This window comes from Labeo rohita, chromosome 25 (assembly GCF_022985175.1).
Source record: "Labeo rohita strain BAU-BD-2019 chromosome 25, IGBB_LRoh.1.0, whole genome shotgun sequence".
NCBI lineage: Eukaryota > Metazoa > Chordata > Actinopteri > Cypriniformes > Cyprinidae > Labeo > Labeo rohita.
In genome coordinates, this window is record NC_066893.1 from 29,718,717 (window position 1) to 29,737,167 (window position 18,451).

Here is an 18,451-nt window from a genome sequence, read left to right on the forward strand (position 1 = left end):
TCTGCATTTGAAAGATTCAATGGATGTTCAAGGTTCTTCACAGAACCACCGATGCCAAAAAACAACAACAAAAAAAAACACAAAAAAAAACACACAAAAAAAAAAACTGTATTTTTAAGAGTGTACCCTGACATTTATAAAGAATAATCTTTCATCATAAAGTAATAATCTGCTTCATTACCAAACTGTTTAATTTCTTTTTTTAGTCTGTAGACATTTCATAATTCATAATTTCATTCCCTTTAAAATTCCCATTATAGAGAATAGTTTACTATTGTTGAGTATCTGTATACAGTTATTTAGCTCTGGTGACTGTTTATGTCACTGATTGGTGTGCACAAGGAGAAGGACAGGAGAATCAGAGAGCGATTCAAACATAAAATACTTTAATAACAAAACTTAGAAACCAAGAAACGGCAAAAACACACCTTAACATAACAGAGATCAGACAACAAGGGAATACAACTTATAAAGAGAACCAAACGAGACTAAAGACCTAACACACCTGAACCTAATGAGGACACAATGGGAACAGGAACAGGAAAACCAAATATGGGCATATGAAAACACAAGGGAAAACCTAAGAAAAACACAGAATAGTCCCTGACCCTGACAGTTAGTACATAATTCTTTTGCTATGGGTGAGTTGTTCATTGTGACCCACTATTTCTAATTTTGGACACACTGATAAACTTTCTCTCGGGAATTGCTTTATTTCACATACAATTACAATGAAACGTTAAGAAATAATGTAATATGAAATACCACTGGATCTTTAACTAAAAGGTTAGAAAATATTATGGCAGAGGTCTGCTGAATATTAATTATATTTGAATTATATTGAAGAAATAACTAATGGTTTTAAAGCTGATTACTGAAATCACACTTTTCACAAAATAAAAATAGTCAAGGGCATGTTTGATTTAAAAAACATAAACAAAAGAAAGGATAATGTACAATATTTGCATATGAACATACAGAGACACATGAAAACACAAACTCCATCATATACTACTGTGTTTTATATTGAGTTGACAGTGAATTAAGAAAATTAGATTGATATTACACTTCATCTGATCAACACTCAATATGAATTTATTGATTATTCTCTGTGGATCATGTGAAGTGGTTTCATTAATGATGCGCTGAACTAATTAATACATGTTTTACATTTCCTATATGAATTCACTGTGCATCAAATGCATTTACATGTTCAAAATTTCTCCATAGATTTAGTCCTGGATATGAATTCACCTTCACATTCATCTTCAGATGAGAAAGATTCTGTGAAACAGAAAAATAAAAGATCAGTCAGAAGCTGAATGAGTTTTGTTGCCATATATGTCTGTCTGTACCTTTAATTGCTTGAAATGAACAATAATTAAAGATCTTTTACTCACTTTACTCACTAAAAAGAACACATTTACAAAAAATATACAGTGCATTTCCCATTGACAGTATGCTGTCACACTGGATATGAGATAAACCACAAAATTAAAGCCATAAAACAAGTATGAAGCACAAAATTCCAGAAATAGCAAAAAGGTAAACAAGCCAATGTTTTGGCTGACATTCAAGACACTTGATCTGATTTGTGAACTGATGTTCATAACAGATGTATGTAACTGAACAATATTCCTGTTTCTATTCCTGTCTCCTGCACTGCTAGAGAAAACAAGCATTTTATGTACGTTTGATTCACAACTAGTTACTATAAACTTTTCGAGTGACAAATAGCTCCAACCTCCTCTGTAATGATGTCTAAGATGAAGGGACGTTTAAAGAAGAAAAACAGATGATTTGAATCCATAAATACATACGTGGATGCATCAGTAGTTTAATCACAGTAATATCATTGTGTTTAATGCCATGAGAGCCAAGTGTACGATCATGAAACAGAAGCCTGTCATTGCAGTAAAGTCCACAGTGTTTATCTGTGAAAGCAAACAACGACAACATGAGGAAGAGCAAACGACTTTAAAAGAAACAAAACTCTAAGGTGTTTGACTTACATCTGCTGTCTTCAGACAAGAGTTTTCTTTTTAACTCTTCAACTGTGGTGTTTCTGAATTCCTCCTCAGAGTTCGCCAAAGACACTTTTATTTAAGTCTCTGTTCGTCTGTCTAAAAAACAGACCTGGAAACTCATTCTGAATGTTCTCTGATTTTCCAGACAGAATTTAAAATGAACTTTGATGAGACCCTGCAGACAAGCGTGTGAATATGACACCGCGGTAATTTCACTCTCACTGTGTTATGACACTCGTTTTGAACAGAAATCAAAGTCTACAAACACATTTTCAGTGGCCTTAAAGGGAAAGTTCACACAGAAATGGACATTTGCTGAAAATGTGCTCAGACGTCCAAGATTAGGATGAGTTTGTTTCTTCATCAGATTTGTAGAAATGTGTCATTCTATCACTGTGTCACCTATGAATGTGAATGGGTGCCGTCAGAATGAGAGTCCAAACAGCTGATAAAACATTACAATAATCCACAATTTGCTTGGCATTAGAAGCTAAATGATAAATAAAATACATCTGATCAACTTCTTTTTTAATTAATGCCAATTGTCATTTTACCCCTGCACAATCAGCTATGAGATGTATAGAGTGTAGCTGTATTGTAAAACATCCCAAAATATTTTCATGTTTAAAATTAAATTCAGCTCATATAGATTCATATAGATTCTTTCGAGGTTTCTTTAAGCCCCATCTACTGCCCATTCTTATATACTGCATGTCTAGATTTGTGTCTGTGAATTTAATTGTGCCTGATTTGATTGGGGCCATAAACTAGATGCTTTTTAGTTGAGCGTTCACAGCCGAAACCATATGGCCTTTAGTTTGAGCGATGCTGGATATAAGTTTATGGCAACACGTCAATTCCACTTGATCTATCTTACAATGAAATAATGATTTCAGAAGAATAAATCAATCTTTGTCTAGTAAAAACATCTTGGACAAAGATCCGCTGATTAATCAAAACAGTCAGTGATGATGCAGTCATCATAGTTAGTCTGTGGTAAAATCATTTTTGAAGATGTTAATTTATTGCATTAGATGTTCAATTTCTATAGAAAAACACCACAGAGCAGCTCCCATACAATTGCAGTCAATGGTTCAGAGACTTTAGCGTAATTTTTCGACGTGCAGTGTCTTCAAATACTTTACATAAGAAACCCTTGGCGTCAATGTGCTGACGTGAAAGGCACTGGGAATTTTATCGTGATGATTAAATTATATATTGGATAATAATATGCAAAATATACAAATTATGCAAACAGTCACAACAGTTTCATTTATATTACGCTACCCAAACCCTGCCCTTAAACCTAACCATTTGTCAACAAAACACAAGGTATAACAGGCAGATACAACTATATTCATAATTTATTTAATCCAAGGGTTCTGAAGCAAAATGATTGATTTGTAAGAAGAATGGATGTGATCACCGTCTCCGTCCACCATCTGTGTGCTGCACTGCAGTCTGTCTGTGCCTGGATTCAAAAAAATGCTGCCAGTGAAATGCCATTGGCTCTAATGTGTCTCCTGACCGACTGCATCATGCTAATGTTCAGTAGCATCTTTTTGAATGAAATGTGAGCGCTTTAATAGAGCTATCTATCTACAGGGGTTGGACAATGAAACTGAAACACTGGCCAATATAGTGTTGGTGGCTTAATGGCTATAGTTGCGCAGCCTGCTGGCCATTCTTCACTGATTGCACATTCCACCAGTAAGAGCAGAGTGTGAAGTTTGACTATTTGCACCCAATGGTTCAAACATTGTACCCTGAAGGTGATGCTGTGTATCAGGATGATAATGCACCAATACACACAACAAAACTGGTGAAAAAATGGTTTGATGAACATGAAAGTGAAGTTGAACATCTCCCATTGCCTGCACAGTCACCAGATCTGAATATTATTAAGCCACTTTGGGGTGTTTTGGAGCAGCGAGTCAGGAAACGTTTTCCTACACCAGCATCATGTAGTGACCTGGCCACTGTTCTGCAAGAGGAATGGCTCAAAATCCCTCTGGCTACAGTGCAGGACTTGTATTTTTCATTCCCAAGACGAAATGATGCTGTATTTGCCACAAAATTAGGCCCAACACCATACTAACTGTGGTCTAAAACCAGGTGTTTCAGTTTCATTGTCCAACCCCTGTATGTAATACATTTAATAAATCATCTAATGTCATTAAATATGAAGACACCCCCCAAACACACACAATCACTAAGTGGAGATCAAAGTCCAGATGCTTCTGACTAGATTTGAGGAACATTATTTGACATTATTTCTAACACCAAAAAAATGCTAGAGACTTTCAAATACCAGTTTTACTATGTTTTTGAATCTTTATTAAAGCTTGTCTGTCTGAACGAACACCGAACAAAAACTTATCATGTGACACGAAAAATGACACGATTATATTACAAAGTCTCTGATCTCTGGAACTCCATTGTTATTACCCTATTTTAAACATTTAGACTAGGCCAACATTAAGTTTGTTTACAAACTTTTACCTCATGTAGTCTACATTGTGTCTACGTGTGGCGTTAAGCATTGAGTGAATTCTCACTCTCACACTGTCTATTTATACACTTCTTTATTAATATCTTAAGATATTATTATATCTTTCCTTAACAATTTGCACACACAAGCATTATCCGACTCTCATCCTGACCACAGACGGAAAAATCACTTCCTGTCCTCCAGCTGCATTTCGCGCCACAGTAATGTCACGTGCAAAGAACCTTAAAATGTCTGATTTACCAGCTCCGTTTTCAGACTCCTCCTCCACTGTAACTGTCTCACACCATTCTTAACTGAAAGTGAAGGTAAAACAGACAGAGGCGAAGAGAAAAATCCGAAAGCGTTCAAGCTCAACAACATTTATTTTTTACCCTTGAGTGTACTGAATGTCTAAAACTCAAGTGTTTGTTTATCCTGCTGGGGTTTTAAATACACATTTACAGCGGTGGGAATTAATCTGCGGCTTTCAGACGGTAAATACGATTTGTTGATTTAACAATTTATGTAGGCCTATTCAATATAATTTTTCTAATAAAACCATAATAGCCTATACAAGTAATGTTTGATGATTGCCAATATCTTTAAAAATAAATAAACATGGTGTTAAATCCAGTTAGCCTAAATGTTAGAATGCGGTGACTGTTTCTAATCTCACAGGTTCCTGGTGTAAAAAGGTGAACTTTGCGCCTCCTCCTCACTGCAAAGATTTGAAGGTGACAGCGGCTAATATTACTATTTAAATATAAAGTTTGAATTGTTTGGAAAGGTTTGGACAGTAAAGTGTCTTTTGTCCACACTAACATGAGTGTACCAACAGTTCTTCCACCTTTCACAACAATAGCATTTATTAAATATAAATAAGTATTTTTGTTTGTTTGCTTTTGTTTTAGCTGTATACGAGTCAAATCCATGTAGCTGTTGTATGTAAAGCAATAAATAAATAAGTAAATAAATAAATCTATTCAGTCAGTAACTGGTGTTTTTTTTTTTTTTTTTTTTTTAGTATGGATAGAGTGGGAGTGAATGTGATTGAAACAGCAGCTCTAGGGAGACCCTTCCAGCTGGGGATGCTGTACGACTGCAGGAAAGATGCTCTTATACCAGGTACCACAACACTGACAGTTTACTTTCAGTTATCCATTCTATCACATCACTGATATATGATCATTTAACAGATGACTCCAGTCAATGATGCTTAACCCAGTTATGTGCTCAGAGCATGACATTGTAAAGATTTGTAGCTTGTTTCAATTGCAACAGTAAATAAATGCATAATATGCTGACAATTCTGCAGATTCTTAATTTATTGTAAGTTTGCTGTAAAGTCGGCCTCACACTACAGGATTTTTTATATCCTAAAGCCAATGCGTGACCGCAAAACAGCTGCTGTACGTCCATTGGATAGTGGAGATTTTTTTTTGTTTTTTTCATTAAGGACCAAGCGGTCAGCGGCAGACAGTGAGTTGATCATAGACTATGTTTAATCAGTTTTGCCTTCTCAAATCACGACCTGCCTAAAGTAAAATCTATAGATATAAAAGCATATAAGTTAATTAACATTTTTTGTATTTTTTTAATTATAACTACAACACAACATATACAATTATAACAAGACATCCAAATAAATAAAATGAATAAAAAACATTTGTAAACATTGAAAATGACGTAAGATCACGTGAGGCGCTCCCTCCTTCATGATAATCTTAATAATATCTTAAGCCGGCTACACACTACAGGATTTTTAGCCCGATTTTGCCCCGATTTTCCCCTCCCAAGAATCGGAGGAAAAATCTTGTCGAGCACCTCGATCGGTCCCGATGTTCGGCACGGATTATCTGATAATGTGAGACGTTCACAGATCGAATCTTTCACCTCCCGATCTGCTCGCACACAAATCGGGGCCGCCCCCGATCATATCAAACATGTTTGATATTCAGGATTTTAAATCGGGATGATCACGGCTGTGATTACGTCAGTACTTTCACAACAGCCAATGAACGACCGCAAAACAGCTGCTGTACGGTCCATTGGACAGTGGAGATGGAGGAAACTGCTTCTTATGTTTTTGTAGTAACACTGTCTGTATAATATGTTGAAAACATATCACAACCGCATGGAGCAAGGAAAGCAATGCTCCATGGCCCGAGTCCGACCCGAGCCCATCTTTTTTCTCCTTCTATTAAAACGGCTTATACTACTGTTTTAGCAATTAAAATAGTTCACTTTTGTATGTAATGGCAAAGTGATTATATTTCGTTTCGTTTTTTTTATTAAGTTAATTTAGAAAAACGTTTGGAGCATTTTTTTATTCGTTAAATATAAGTTTGTTTGTTTTTTTTTTTTTTGTTTGTTTTGTTTTGTTTTTTAACGACCAAGTGGTCAGCTGCAGACAGTGAGTTCATGTGTTTAATCAGTCTTGCCTTCTCAAATCACAACCTGCATAAAGTAAAATCTATAGATATAAAACAGTTAAAGCATATATCAGTTAACATAAAAAAAACGCATTTGTAAATATTAGTTGCTGAAATGATGATTTGTTGTGTAAGATCACGTGAGGCGCTCCCTCCGTCATGATAATCTTAATAATATCTTGTAGTGTGTGATGCGCCACAATTTTCAAATCTTGTAGTTTGTGCATGTTTACGATTTCAGCGAAGATTATCTGCAAAGATTCTCCTTATGTGTGCGCTGTGTGCCAGATTTCATAATCGGTTAATCCTGTAGTATGAAGCCGGCTTTAGTTGCAAAGTTACTTATAGTTAGTAGAATGTCTAAAGTGCACTATCAAAATAAAGCGTAACCATAAATTAAATTTCTAAACATCTCTTCTCAATTAACCTTGTCTAACATCATTTTTCTGTGAATTGAGAAAATATCAATGTTGTCCTTTTTTTATAGATAGTAACATCAATAATTTGATTGCAGTTATATATTTATTTGAAGAGTTTATTGAAGTATTTATGTCAATCCTTCCAGAAAAAAAATAATTCCCACAGCTCCGCCACATTAACCCATAAGGCATTCAAAAAGTACACATAGAAAGTCTCTGAGTGACTCCAAACAGTTTCAAAGAGCACATGGCAAAAATCAAAACATAGGAACTATACCAGATGCACAAAGTTGTTTAAGGATAAGCTAAACACTGAGCAAAGTGCTCAGGAAAAAAGGATGGCTTAAATACACAAACAGAAACAAGGCACAGGTGACGACTATTAGACATAATGACAGAGACTGAAAACCAACAAAAAAGGCAGTGGCGACATCTAGTGGCCAGAAATAAAGTCCACAACCCTGACAATAAGAATAAAAATTATTTATTCTTCTCACAAAATCACTATAGCAATATTTTACGGAAAGGGTAATGGGAAGAGTGCAGAGTTGGCTCTTCCATGTGATGACAATGAGGATGAGTTAGCCTTCAGTGTAGAGGCCTGTGCGGGACGGATTTTTCTGTCCCGCTCCGGCAAGATTCTGTCCCGCTCCCGCCCGCTCCCACAAAAATATATATTATTTTCACCGCTTCTTCCCGCTACTGTCACTTCTGTCTAGTTTATTCATGGGTTTTGTGACAGAGCCCTTGCACTCCCTTCTTGTCTTGTTTCCTTGTGAATGTGCGGCTTCGAGTGTCCTCGAGCCGCGTGCTCTCTTGTCTGTGTGCATTGTTTCATGTTGGAGCGCAGTGTTCGGATCCCGGCACTCATGTCTTGTTCAAGTTTCGGTTTCGTGTCGGGGTTCGGACACTCGCGCTCCATGTTCTGTTGTGCTGTGGGAGCGTGCGGTCTCGAGTCTCGTGCCGTGCGCTCCTCTGTCCATGTGTGTTTTATTTTGTTTGGCAAATGGTTCATGTCTGGCCGCGTGTTTTTCGTTGTTCTGTTGTGTTGCACGCAGCTCATTTTATGGCTGCGTGCTTGAGTTTGTTTTGTCTCGTGTTGTATGGCAGGCAGAACAAAACCCATGAATAAACTAGACAGAAGTGACAGGACCCTGACAATTTGTCAGATGTTAGCAATGTTTCCCCAAAAGACACACATTATATAGCCGCTCCACACACGTGCTCTCACAGGCACTGCACAGGTCTGGCTGCGTTGCTGATGAGGGAGCAAATCAGGAGCTCGGCCTGCAGAATTAGACAGGACTGGACTGGACTAAAGACGGACAAGAGACAGATAATAATAAACTACATTTTGGTATTTTATAATGCATAGTCATACTTCTGTGGATATTTTGGTGAAAGTTACTCAAAAGTAACTTAAAAGTAGTGTAACGCATTACAATTCAGAGACAGTAATATTGTAATGTAACTAATTACTTTTAAAAGACAGTAACTAGTAATATATAATTTATTACATTTTGGAAGTAACTTGCCCAACACTGGTAGCAAATAATTTTAAATAAATAACTTTAAAATAACTTTGAAATGTCCGTGCCAATAGACTGGCAGTTAGTGCGCCGACATACAGCGCAACAGCGCTCATGGCGACTCGAGTTCGAATCCCAGATTGTGGTCCTTTGCCGATCCTACACCCCTCTCTCTTCAACCAATGCTTTCCTGTCTGCTCCACACTGTCCTCTCCAAATAAAGGCATAAAAAGCCCATAAATAATTCTTTACAAAAAATAAATAAATAAATAAAAAAAAAAGGACCACTGCCTTAGAGGGTTAAATAGACTCTTATCTAAAAAAGACTGATCATGGTCCAGAAAAGTGACCTTAGTAAGGCCATGTACTATAATTTTTTTTAAAATTATATATATATATATATATATATATATATATATATATATAATATAGAGTTAAACAACATAGGATTAACATATACATATGACTTCAACACAGAATGTAACATGTACATCAACATCACATACCTTGCTCTGCTTGCCAAGGATACTAAATTAAAATTAAGCAGAAACAAAGCATCTTCCAGTGTAAAACTTAATTTTATCTTTGTTCACTTGTGCTCTTCGCTCTGCTAAACTGCTTTGCGTTACCCTTCTTCTGCATATGGTATGCAAAATACACAAAACAAATTTCAAGTGACACAAAGACTTTGCTGTCATTTACAGTTGTGTTTATAGACTTAAAAAATGACTCTACTGTATTCAACACTTTTTATTTCCTATCACAGGAATCACACTGTGGGATCCAGAAAAGCTCCAGCAGAGCATACGAACCCGTCCCCAAATTAACACCAATTTCAAAGTCACGGCTTCAGACTCCATTGAGGACAAATCAAGCTTACTGAACATCGACGGCTCTCTGAAACTCAGTCTTTTAGCTGGACTGATCAATGTGACAGGAGCAGCCAAATATCTCAAGGACACCAAGACGTCTTTCAGACAGCAGAGACTGACGCTGCATTATCACTCAACCTGCAGGTTTGAAGAAATGACCATGAACCACTTGGCAGCTGAAAATATAATTTATCATGAGGTGTTTGATAATGACATGGCGACACATGTGGTGACAGCAGTGCTGTATGGAGCAGACGCCTGCTTTGTGTTTGACAGAGAAGTTTCAGCAGATGAGAACAAAAGTACAGTAGAAGGAGAAGCAAAAGTGGTTCTTGAGAAACTCAAATTAATTTCAGGAGATGCAAACATCAATCTGAAGATGAATGAAGCTCAGAAGAATGCAGTTCAGAATTTCACATGCACATTTTATGGTGATTTCCAGTTACCGTCTAACCCGACCTCTTTTGAAGATGCTCTGAAGGTTTTCACTGATCTTCCAAAACTGCTGGGAGAAAAGAAAGAGCTGGCGGTTCCTCTGAGAGTTTGGCTCTATCCTCTGGACAAACTTCACTCAAAAGCTTCAAAACTTCAGAAAGACATCAGTATGGATCTAATTACGGCGACTGAATCAGTGATTGAGAGTTTAAATACTGCTGAGATGAAATGCAGTGATCTTCTTAAAGACTCTCCTGCTCTGACATTTGCTGAATTTCATGATAAAATTCTGCAAATGAAGCAAAACTGCTACAAGTACAAACTGAGACTCATGAAGAAACTCGGCTCTCTGCTGCCAAACATCCGTGGAGACGTGATGAAGGAAACTGAACTGAATGATCTTCTTCAAGAACATAATAAATCTCCATTCAGAGGAAGAGACCTCACAGAATGGCTGAAAGTGAGAGAAAGAGAGTCTGAGATCATTAAATCAGTCCTCAGACAGCTGAAGGATGCTGGTGCACAGGTAGAAGTCAATCTAGATGCCATCTGGATGGATCTGGGGGTTGGAAATCTGATCAGTTACACATTTACGTCATTGGACTGCACAGATGTGCTTATTCTTAAACAAATATCCTATCTGAGTCCTTCAGCAAATGGAGAAACTAATGAGAACTGCTCTGATTCAGAGCAAAAGTCTTGGCTTAGTCCTGAAGTCATCAAGACCATGAAGAGCAACTTGGAGATATTTAAGAACTTGATGGATTCAAAAGACAGTAAATCAACCAGGTTCATTGTGTCCTCAAGAGAAATGAAGAATAATCCAGGTTCCTGCATTCTGCTGTATGAACATGGATGTGATGAAGCTGTTTGCTTTATTCCTTTATCTAAACCAGCCTGTCCAGTCACTAAAGAGGAAGAAAACAAAGAAAACACTGTGGTTCTGAAGGTTCCTCCATCATGTGCTGATACAGTGGAGCTCAGATTACTGTATAAACCGAAGCAGGACTCAGTCTGGACGTCTAAACCTGTGATGAAGAATCAAAACACAGTTACTCTGACTGATCTGAGATCAGGAACTGAATATGAGATCAAATGTGCAGCAGTGGGGAAACTCAACTACACCACAGACAGTGATGTCATTGAAGTTACCACAGAGGTACTATCTATAATCAAAAATCAGCTTCAAAATCGATCAGAAATAATTCTGCTTTATGAAAATAAGTACTAGAGTACTTCTAATATATGTTGTAATTTGTGGCATGTTGTTAATCAATATCAAATGCTTCTTTAAGGGAAGGAACAGATCAGTTATGGGTGAGTCATTTTCAGGAATATCCTCAGTTTTATATTACTGTGTGTATTGTAAAGATATCACCATTTGGTCAAAATGCACAAATCTTTCAGAACAGCATGACAATTTTGAATATTATCTTCTAAAAAGACATCCTTACACATGCATATACATTTAAGATGACTACTTTAATAGCTGGACTTATTGTGGATTGAGATGATAAATTATAGAAATGAAAAAAGCCATGTAATAAAAATAAGTTTCTTGTTTAAGCATACTGTGGCTTGATGAATCAAGGAGCCACCAGCTACTTGAACGCAGTTCTGCAAACCCTCTACATGACGCAGGAGTACAGGGAACATGTTATGAGGTAAAGAAATCACTCTGCTTTGTTGTGATTATCACAGTGAACATGTGATGATGTTTAATGTTTAGACTGGAGAGAAGAGAGGATTCCTCTGATGGCGACTTCATTGAAGAGCTGAAGTCACTGTTTGATAAGTTAGACAAAGAGTCTCGTCCAGTTTCAACAGCTGGAATCTCAAGGAGCCTTGGCATCACTGATGGTTGGTGTCTGTAAGACCATTTTGTGAGTTCCAGCAGATAATAAATGCTATTTAGGTATTCTATTATATGTTTGTTATATGCTTTCTTCCCATAAAAAAAGTTTATAAACACGAAGATGCAGCAAAGTATCTAGATCTGATTCTGAGCAAAACTCCGGAGCCCTGTAAGGTGAATCAAAGTTTCTTCCTATTAATTATTACACTTTTGTCTGCCAAATGTTTAAAAATGTTTCTTGTTAAGACTTTTTTCAGGATTTTTTTTTTTTATTAAGTTACTGTGTATACATCAGTTTCTAATTTGCATTGCATACAGACACATGACCAATAGAGGTGAGGTGCAGTGATTTAGGGTCTGAACTGATTTAGTGAATTTGTTTGAGAACTGAAGAACACAGATAGACATAACAATGACATGCAGAGATTACATTTCAAATTAATCATTTGTTCAGATTTAAAACAATCATAAGTCTAAAAAATAGAATAATACAGATAATGGTCACTTTAAAACTTTCTGATATTATAATTTATATAGCTGTAAAACCAACTGACTTGGCAATTACTAACTTGACAATTAAAGTTAATAATAAGTTTTGTCTTCACGCTGCAGATTTTTAAGGGCACTATGAAGAAAACTTGTAGCTGTGAACAAACGATATCAGAGCAGAGTGATTTCTTCAAAATAAGCATCTCTCTTACAGAATCAAACAATGTGGTAAGTATATTGCTGTACCACTTTAAATAATTCTGAATTAGTTTTTCAATAGTCCCCTTCCATTTTGGAAGTCTATAAGGACTGAAGGTTGTCTCAGATCATCTTCAGATCAAAGTGGCTGAAGTTTTTGATGTCTGTTTTAAGTTTTGATTAGTTTGGTCTGTTTGACAGACTCTGCTCTGTTGCCTGTCTGCATTTTGTGTTTCAATGAAAACCTAATTCATTAAATTCCTTTTACAGGATTCATCAGATTTTTGCCAGATGCAGCTTTGATCAGTTATTGACCTTGCTGGCCAAATATTATTTATAGCTTTTTGACACACTTAAAGAGAAAGTTCACCCAAAAAAAAAAAAAAAAAAAAAAAAAAGAAGAAGAAAAAAAAAAGATGTTGGCAACCAAACAGTTGACGTAAGCCACTGACCTCCACAGTATATATATAAATGGAAGTCAGAGGCTACCGTCAGTTTTTATTTTTGGGTGAACTATCCTTTCAACCATTCCTGTGTTAACAAATTCGATGGCAATGGCTAAATAAATAAATAAATAAAAAATAAGGCTACATTTCTGTAATGCATTTGTATCCAATTATTTATGCATATATTATTGCATTTACAGTAGAAGAACAGATTTTTTTTTACAGTCAGAAGAAAAACAAACACATTTGTTACCAGAGGAACTTTATTTTATGTCTCATCTTATTTGTTAACTGTCATATCTCTCTGTATTCACCATGATTGTCTTCTGTGATCATTTAGGAACATGCTTTGAAGTTAAGCATTCGTGAAATGCGTGAATCTTCTGTAAGCTGCAGTCACTGTTCACAAACAAAAACCAAGGCAAATGCAAGTATCTTCTCCATCACGTCTCTTGTGTTCACAGTGTTAAGTTCAGCTGAGATTGACTGCAGAACTGTAAATTAGACAGCAATATGTAAACCCCATAAAAACATAAATGAAAAATTTACCCTTCAGATATTTGCACAGAAGTCATTTGTATGGCATAGTTTACTAAAATGAGTTTAGAAGAGCCTCTAACAGTTTATGATTGTTTCTCCACACATCTTGTAATTAAAGACAACACACTCATGCTATTGTAAATTTAAATTATGTTAATACCTTAACATAATTTATTTTATTCTCTACAGCTGTTCTCTACAGATATTGACTTTCCACAAATTCTCATTCTACAATTGAGGTCCTTCAGAAATGACAAGAACCTGATAATTCCTTCCTATACTGAGGTAATTCAATATTACAGTGATTGAGTGTCTGTAACAGAAACAGAGCTTCACCAGTAGGGGTTTTTGCCTGCATATTTGCAGAATGTTGACGATAAATGTTCAAGTATTATAGTGTTTTCCTTTTTGTAATTAGTCAGGACAGTTTAATGAGGAGAGAGAGAATGGGAGCTTGAAACACATTTTTGCATGCTTACAGATAATCACAACTATCAAATCCATTTGATAACACTGCTAACAATATTTAATTGTTCTGTACCTCTAAGTACATACCAAGACAATAAAGATTCATTTATTCATTCACATAATGAACATGTTTCCTCTTTTTCTGAAAGGTATCCACCCACAGGTATGAGCTTTATGCCATAGTAAACCTTTATGGTACATTAAAGGATGGACACTATAATGCTGACATCAAACCTGACGATCAAAATTGGTATAGATTTGATGACAGCCATGTATTCCAGGTATGTGTGTGTGTGTGTATATATGTGTCATGGTTGGGTGCTGTAGAGAAGCACACGATGAAGGAATAATGCACAAAGTCTTTTATTTAAATCCACAAAACGACAACAACGAAACTAGGAGCAGGGTTGCACAACATGTTGACAAAACTAATAGCAGATAAAGAAACAGGGGAACACAGGACTATAAATACTAACAAAATAATTAGGGAGAACAGGTGCGGGGCTAATTAATCAAAAACCATGGAAACTGTTATGATTCCTGTCTGGTCTGCCCGCCACCAGAGGTCGCCTGTGCTTCCCACGAACAGTTCACATCACACAGACTGTTGCACTACACCCTGGACTACGTTTCCCATCACCCATCGCGCTGATTGCGCTAACACCTGTAGCCAATCAGGCGCTCTATATAAGCCTCGGTCTTCCCCTTGTATCTGACCGAGTATTGTGGTTTTTTGGATTGTTGTTTCGCATTGTGTTCCTGTGTTCCCTGAGTTAGCTTTCTCGCCTGGTCATCTCGTTTCGTCTGTCTCGCCACCTGCCTTGTGGACCTCTCGCTCATTTCACGGAATACCCCTTTGCCTTGCCCCCTGGATTACGTTCGCCATTTTTCAACCCTCGCCTGCTGCACAGATTATCCCCACGTCTTGCCTTCACTGTACCTGTTTGCTATTGTTCTGACCCTGCCTGTTTTTCACTATGTCTCTGTCTCGTCATAATAAAAGCTTGCATTTGGATCCGCTTGCTTCTCGTCTCCCTCTCCACATTACAGAAACATATGAGGAACTGAATCAAGAGGCAGGAACAAAACCAAATATGGGCAAACAGGAACTAAGGCTGGGGGGAAAACACCAAACACAGTCCAAACCCTGACAATATGTAGTGGCAAAATTGATTTTAAATGGATCAACTTTATGGCATTAAGAACTGCAAATTGTCCATCATAAAGATTTACTAAATGGCATTAGCATGAGAGCGCAATACCACAAAAACAAACAAAAAACAAAAAGTGGAAAGTTCTGCAGGTAATTTACTGACAATGCACAAATTAACAAACACAGCCAGTGCTTTTCCATAATGACCAACACAATCTGCCAAGAGAAGCACAAAGTAAATACTGGTTTACCTTATGTTTACCTTAATAAATTACAATAAACCTCGCTAAATCATGTTTTAGTAAACCATAAACCTTAATAAATCTTTCTTTGAATGACTTCAATACTCTCTTCCCATAAATTTTTCATCTGAAAGGGAAACCCCTACAAATGCATATGCAATAAGGTCAGCCACAAAAATGCCTTTTCATTGTTTTGTTTTTTTAATTGTTTATTTATTTATTTATTTATTTTAACAATAAGTACATTTAATCTCACAACACCCTGCTGGCCCATGTTTCAGGACACACAAACAAGGCTTTGTTTTACACTTATTATTTTTGGATTTGTGACTGCAGTACTTTTGGCAGAAAATTTATCCCATATCTGTCAGGGTTGTGGTCGTGTGCGGGAACGAACAGCAGGAGAGCGGAGATCCAATCAATGCACGTTTATTTAAACAATCCAAAAAGTACATAACATGAAGAACACAAGCAGGGAAAAGCAACCACGACGAAAACACGGTGAAACAATAATCACGGACAAAAACCAAGGGGCACAACCAAACTTAAATAAACGGAAACAGGGGAGTGGCTACAAACGAGGAAACAAGGGGAAGTACAAATATAGGCAGGAAGAAACCAAAACTAAATAAAACCAAGGGGGGGAGACAAGGATTAAACCAATACACTGGAAACAGAAGGGAAAAACACTAGGAAAAACAAGACGAAACAGAACACAATCCTGACAATATCAGTGTAATTAAATAAAATAAAGAACAGAAATCACATACTTGTACAGTTAACCTTTATTTATAGAGTAAAATTAAAGAGTTAAAGAGTGAAAATAATGTATTCTGCAATATGTTATTAGTGTGTATTGCTTTTCACATGTTTTTAACATTGTTTCACTTTTTTTTTTCTTTTTTGTTTTTAAGGTTCCTTACACGGTGCGGTTTAATAAAACCAGGTACCAGACATTTAATACAGATTGTGTGGTATATATATATATATATATATATGTGTGTGTGTGTGTGTGTGTGTGTGTGTGTGTGTGTGCATGTTTTTGTGACATATCAGGACACAAATTTGTATTGTGCTATTGTTAATGTTACTTGAATGCCTTATGAAGTTCATTTCTATGCACAGTTCTTCATCTGCCTATCTAGTCTTGTACAAACGCAGTGAGTATCAAATGATTTTGTGCTGCATAAAACATAAACCTTTTCTATGAGAAGACATTAAACTGTTATTCTGATTTGTGCTTTTTATTTTGCCTTTCAGCAACTAAAGATTTTAAAAAGTAAGAAGTTGTTTTATTTTATTCTGTTTTATTTTATCCTTGTGTTATTTGGACAGATTAAGAGTTTGTTTATTTTGGAAAACTTTCCAAACATTGTAATGTTTTTTTTGTAATAATATGTCTTGTTTGATCATTTTAAATTAAGTTTATCTGTAGCTGTAGTGTAATAACTTTGACAACATTCTAGTCTTAACAGGAAAGAATGTGTGCTTCAATGAACACAGAACAAAACGTCATATCAGAGACATACAGAATGTGCCTGTGGATCACCAGGAAGAACCACACGTTTACATCATGAATCTGAAATCAAAGTTAAGCTTGTCATGTTTGTGATATTAAATAGATGTTGCAAATAAATACACTTTCGGTCCATTTAATACTGAACATATCAATAATATTGTTTTATTGGAGTAAAAATGTTTGCTTATTAGTATAGTATTGTATGCACCATTAGCTCTGCAACCACACTTTACATCTCTTACCAGTTGCTTATTTTCAGTGATATTTTTGTTTAACTGGGGACACTCAATATACTTTTATATCTACCAAAAGTTCTCCAAAACTAGTTTACTGTCTGTAAATGTCATTTGAGTCATTTGAAAATTGAAAGTAGCAGCAGTATGTAAGAGATCAGTTGAACAGATTTGCTGTACTGACAGTCAATAATGGATTTTTTCTGTAATTTGACATGTCTGAACATCAATCATTTAGATGGTGAAGGTAGGACTCATAACATGAAGTCATGGAGACCTGATGATTTTGATCACAATAAACTAAGACCCTCATTTGATTGTGTTTCCTTGATGAATTCACTGACTGAATTCAAATTGAACTTCACCGAAACTGTACTGTGCATTCAGCTCAAGACTGATAAGCTGGATTTTTCTCAGTTTACTTCTTTGGATGTTGTATGTAAATTTGGTTTTGACAGACAAAATCACAGAGCTGCCTATGACCAGCAATGTGTTGAATATTAAAGTTTATTTTGACTGAATGCAGTGAGTCTGATATATGTACATACTGTAAGTTAATCTTTCCATAGATTAAGAAGTATTATATCTTTCATTAGTTGGAAGTGGATCGATGAGAGAGAAAAAGATTAAGACATCAAATCATGAATGCACTATTTGCATTATTGTTTGTTCATAATCTATGGTGAAGGATCCTTAGATTCTTCCATGCAAATTGTTGTGTTGAATTATTGTGTTGTGTTTAAATTTTATGTTTGTTTTCAATTTTATTTATAATAATTTATTTACATAATTATTTATAATCATTAGTCATTCACATAATTCATATTTAATTATTTATTTGATTACTTAAGTATTTATAATTTATTCAATTATTCATATATATTATTCATTTATATGTTTTTATATTTTATATTTCTTACTATTTTTCCTTGCTTATGCATTTTCATTATTGTTCAGTTCCATCCGGGGCTGGATCCTAATTGTCTGGCGTGGGGACCTGATCTAACAATTTCTTTGGCCATGCACACAATCTTGTGAAGTTGTGTGATAAACAATGTCTTAAAAAGGACATTAAAAACATACAAGTTTTTTTTGTTTTAATT

At 35.8% G+C, this 18,451-nt stretch overlaps 1 protein-coding gene and 1 long non-coding RNA gene across 3 annotated transcripts; one reads left to right on the plus strand and one right to left on the minus strand.

Annotated features, from left to right (window-relative positions):
- Positions 1–445: 445 nt before the first annotated feature.
- On the minus strand, positions 446–2,243 carry LOC127156729 (uncharacterized). Its single transcript, XR_007825780.1, has 3 exons — positions 2,013–2,243; positions 1,821–1,934; positions 446–1,284 (listed from the first exon to the last, which is right to left on the minus strand). It is a non-coding gene; the product is annotated as an uncharacterized LOC127156729 (long non-coding RNA).
- Positions 2,244–4,866: 2,623 nt separating this feature from the next.
- Positions 4,867–17,228, plus strand: LOC127156715 (verrucotoxin subunit beta-like). 2 transcript variants are annotated; one of them, XM_051099737.1, is made up of 16 exons: positions 4,867–5,012; positions 5,197–5,252; positions 5,543–5,643; positions 9,665–11,364; positions 11,501–11,522; positions 11,773–11,869; positions 11,935–12,065; positions 12,167–12,234; positions 12,673–12,777; positions 13,534–13,620; positions 13,923–14,018; positions 14,351–14,482; positions 16,511–16,542; positions 16,722–16,756; positions 16,857–16,875; positions 17,063–17,228. In XM_051099737.1, exons 3-16 carry the CDS (start codon positions 5,544–5,546, stop codon positions 17,091–17,093), a joined length of 2,655 nt encoding a protein of 884 aa, XP_050955694.1. In that variant the 5' UTR covers positions 4,867–5,012; positions 5,197–5,252; position 5,543; the 3' UTR covers positions 17,094–17,228. The 2 variants fall into 2 exon arrangements, with proteins under 2 accessions (XP_050955694.1, XP_050955695.1); XM_051099738.1 differs by having other exon boundaries at positions 17,072–17,228.
- Positions 17,229–18,451: the final 1,223 nt, after the last annotated feature.

Coding starts and splice junctions, on each gene's coding strand:
- LOC127156715 (XM_051099737.1), top strand. CDS start 5,544: ATGGATAGAGTGGGAGTGAATGTGATTGAAACAGCAGCTCTAGGGAGA. Junction 12,778..13,533: donor TTACAGAATCAAACAATGTG/GTAAGTATATTG, acceptor GTGATCATTTAG/GAACATGCTTTGAAGTTAAG. Junction 14,019..14,350: donor TAATTCCTTCCTATACTGAG/GTAATTCAATAT, acceptor TTTTTCTGAAAG/GTATCCACCCACAGGTATGA.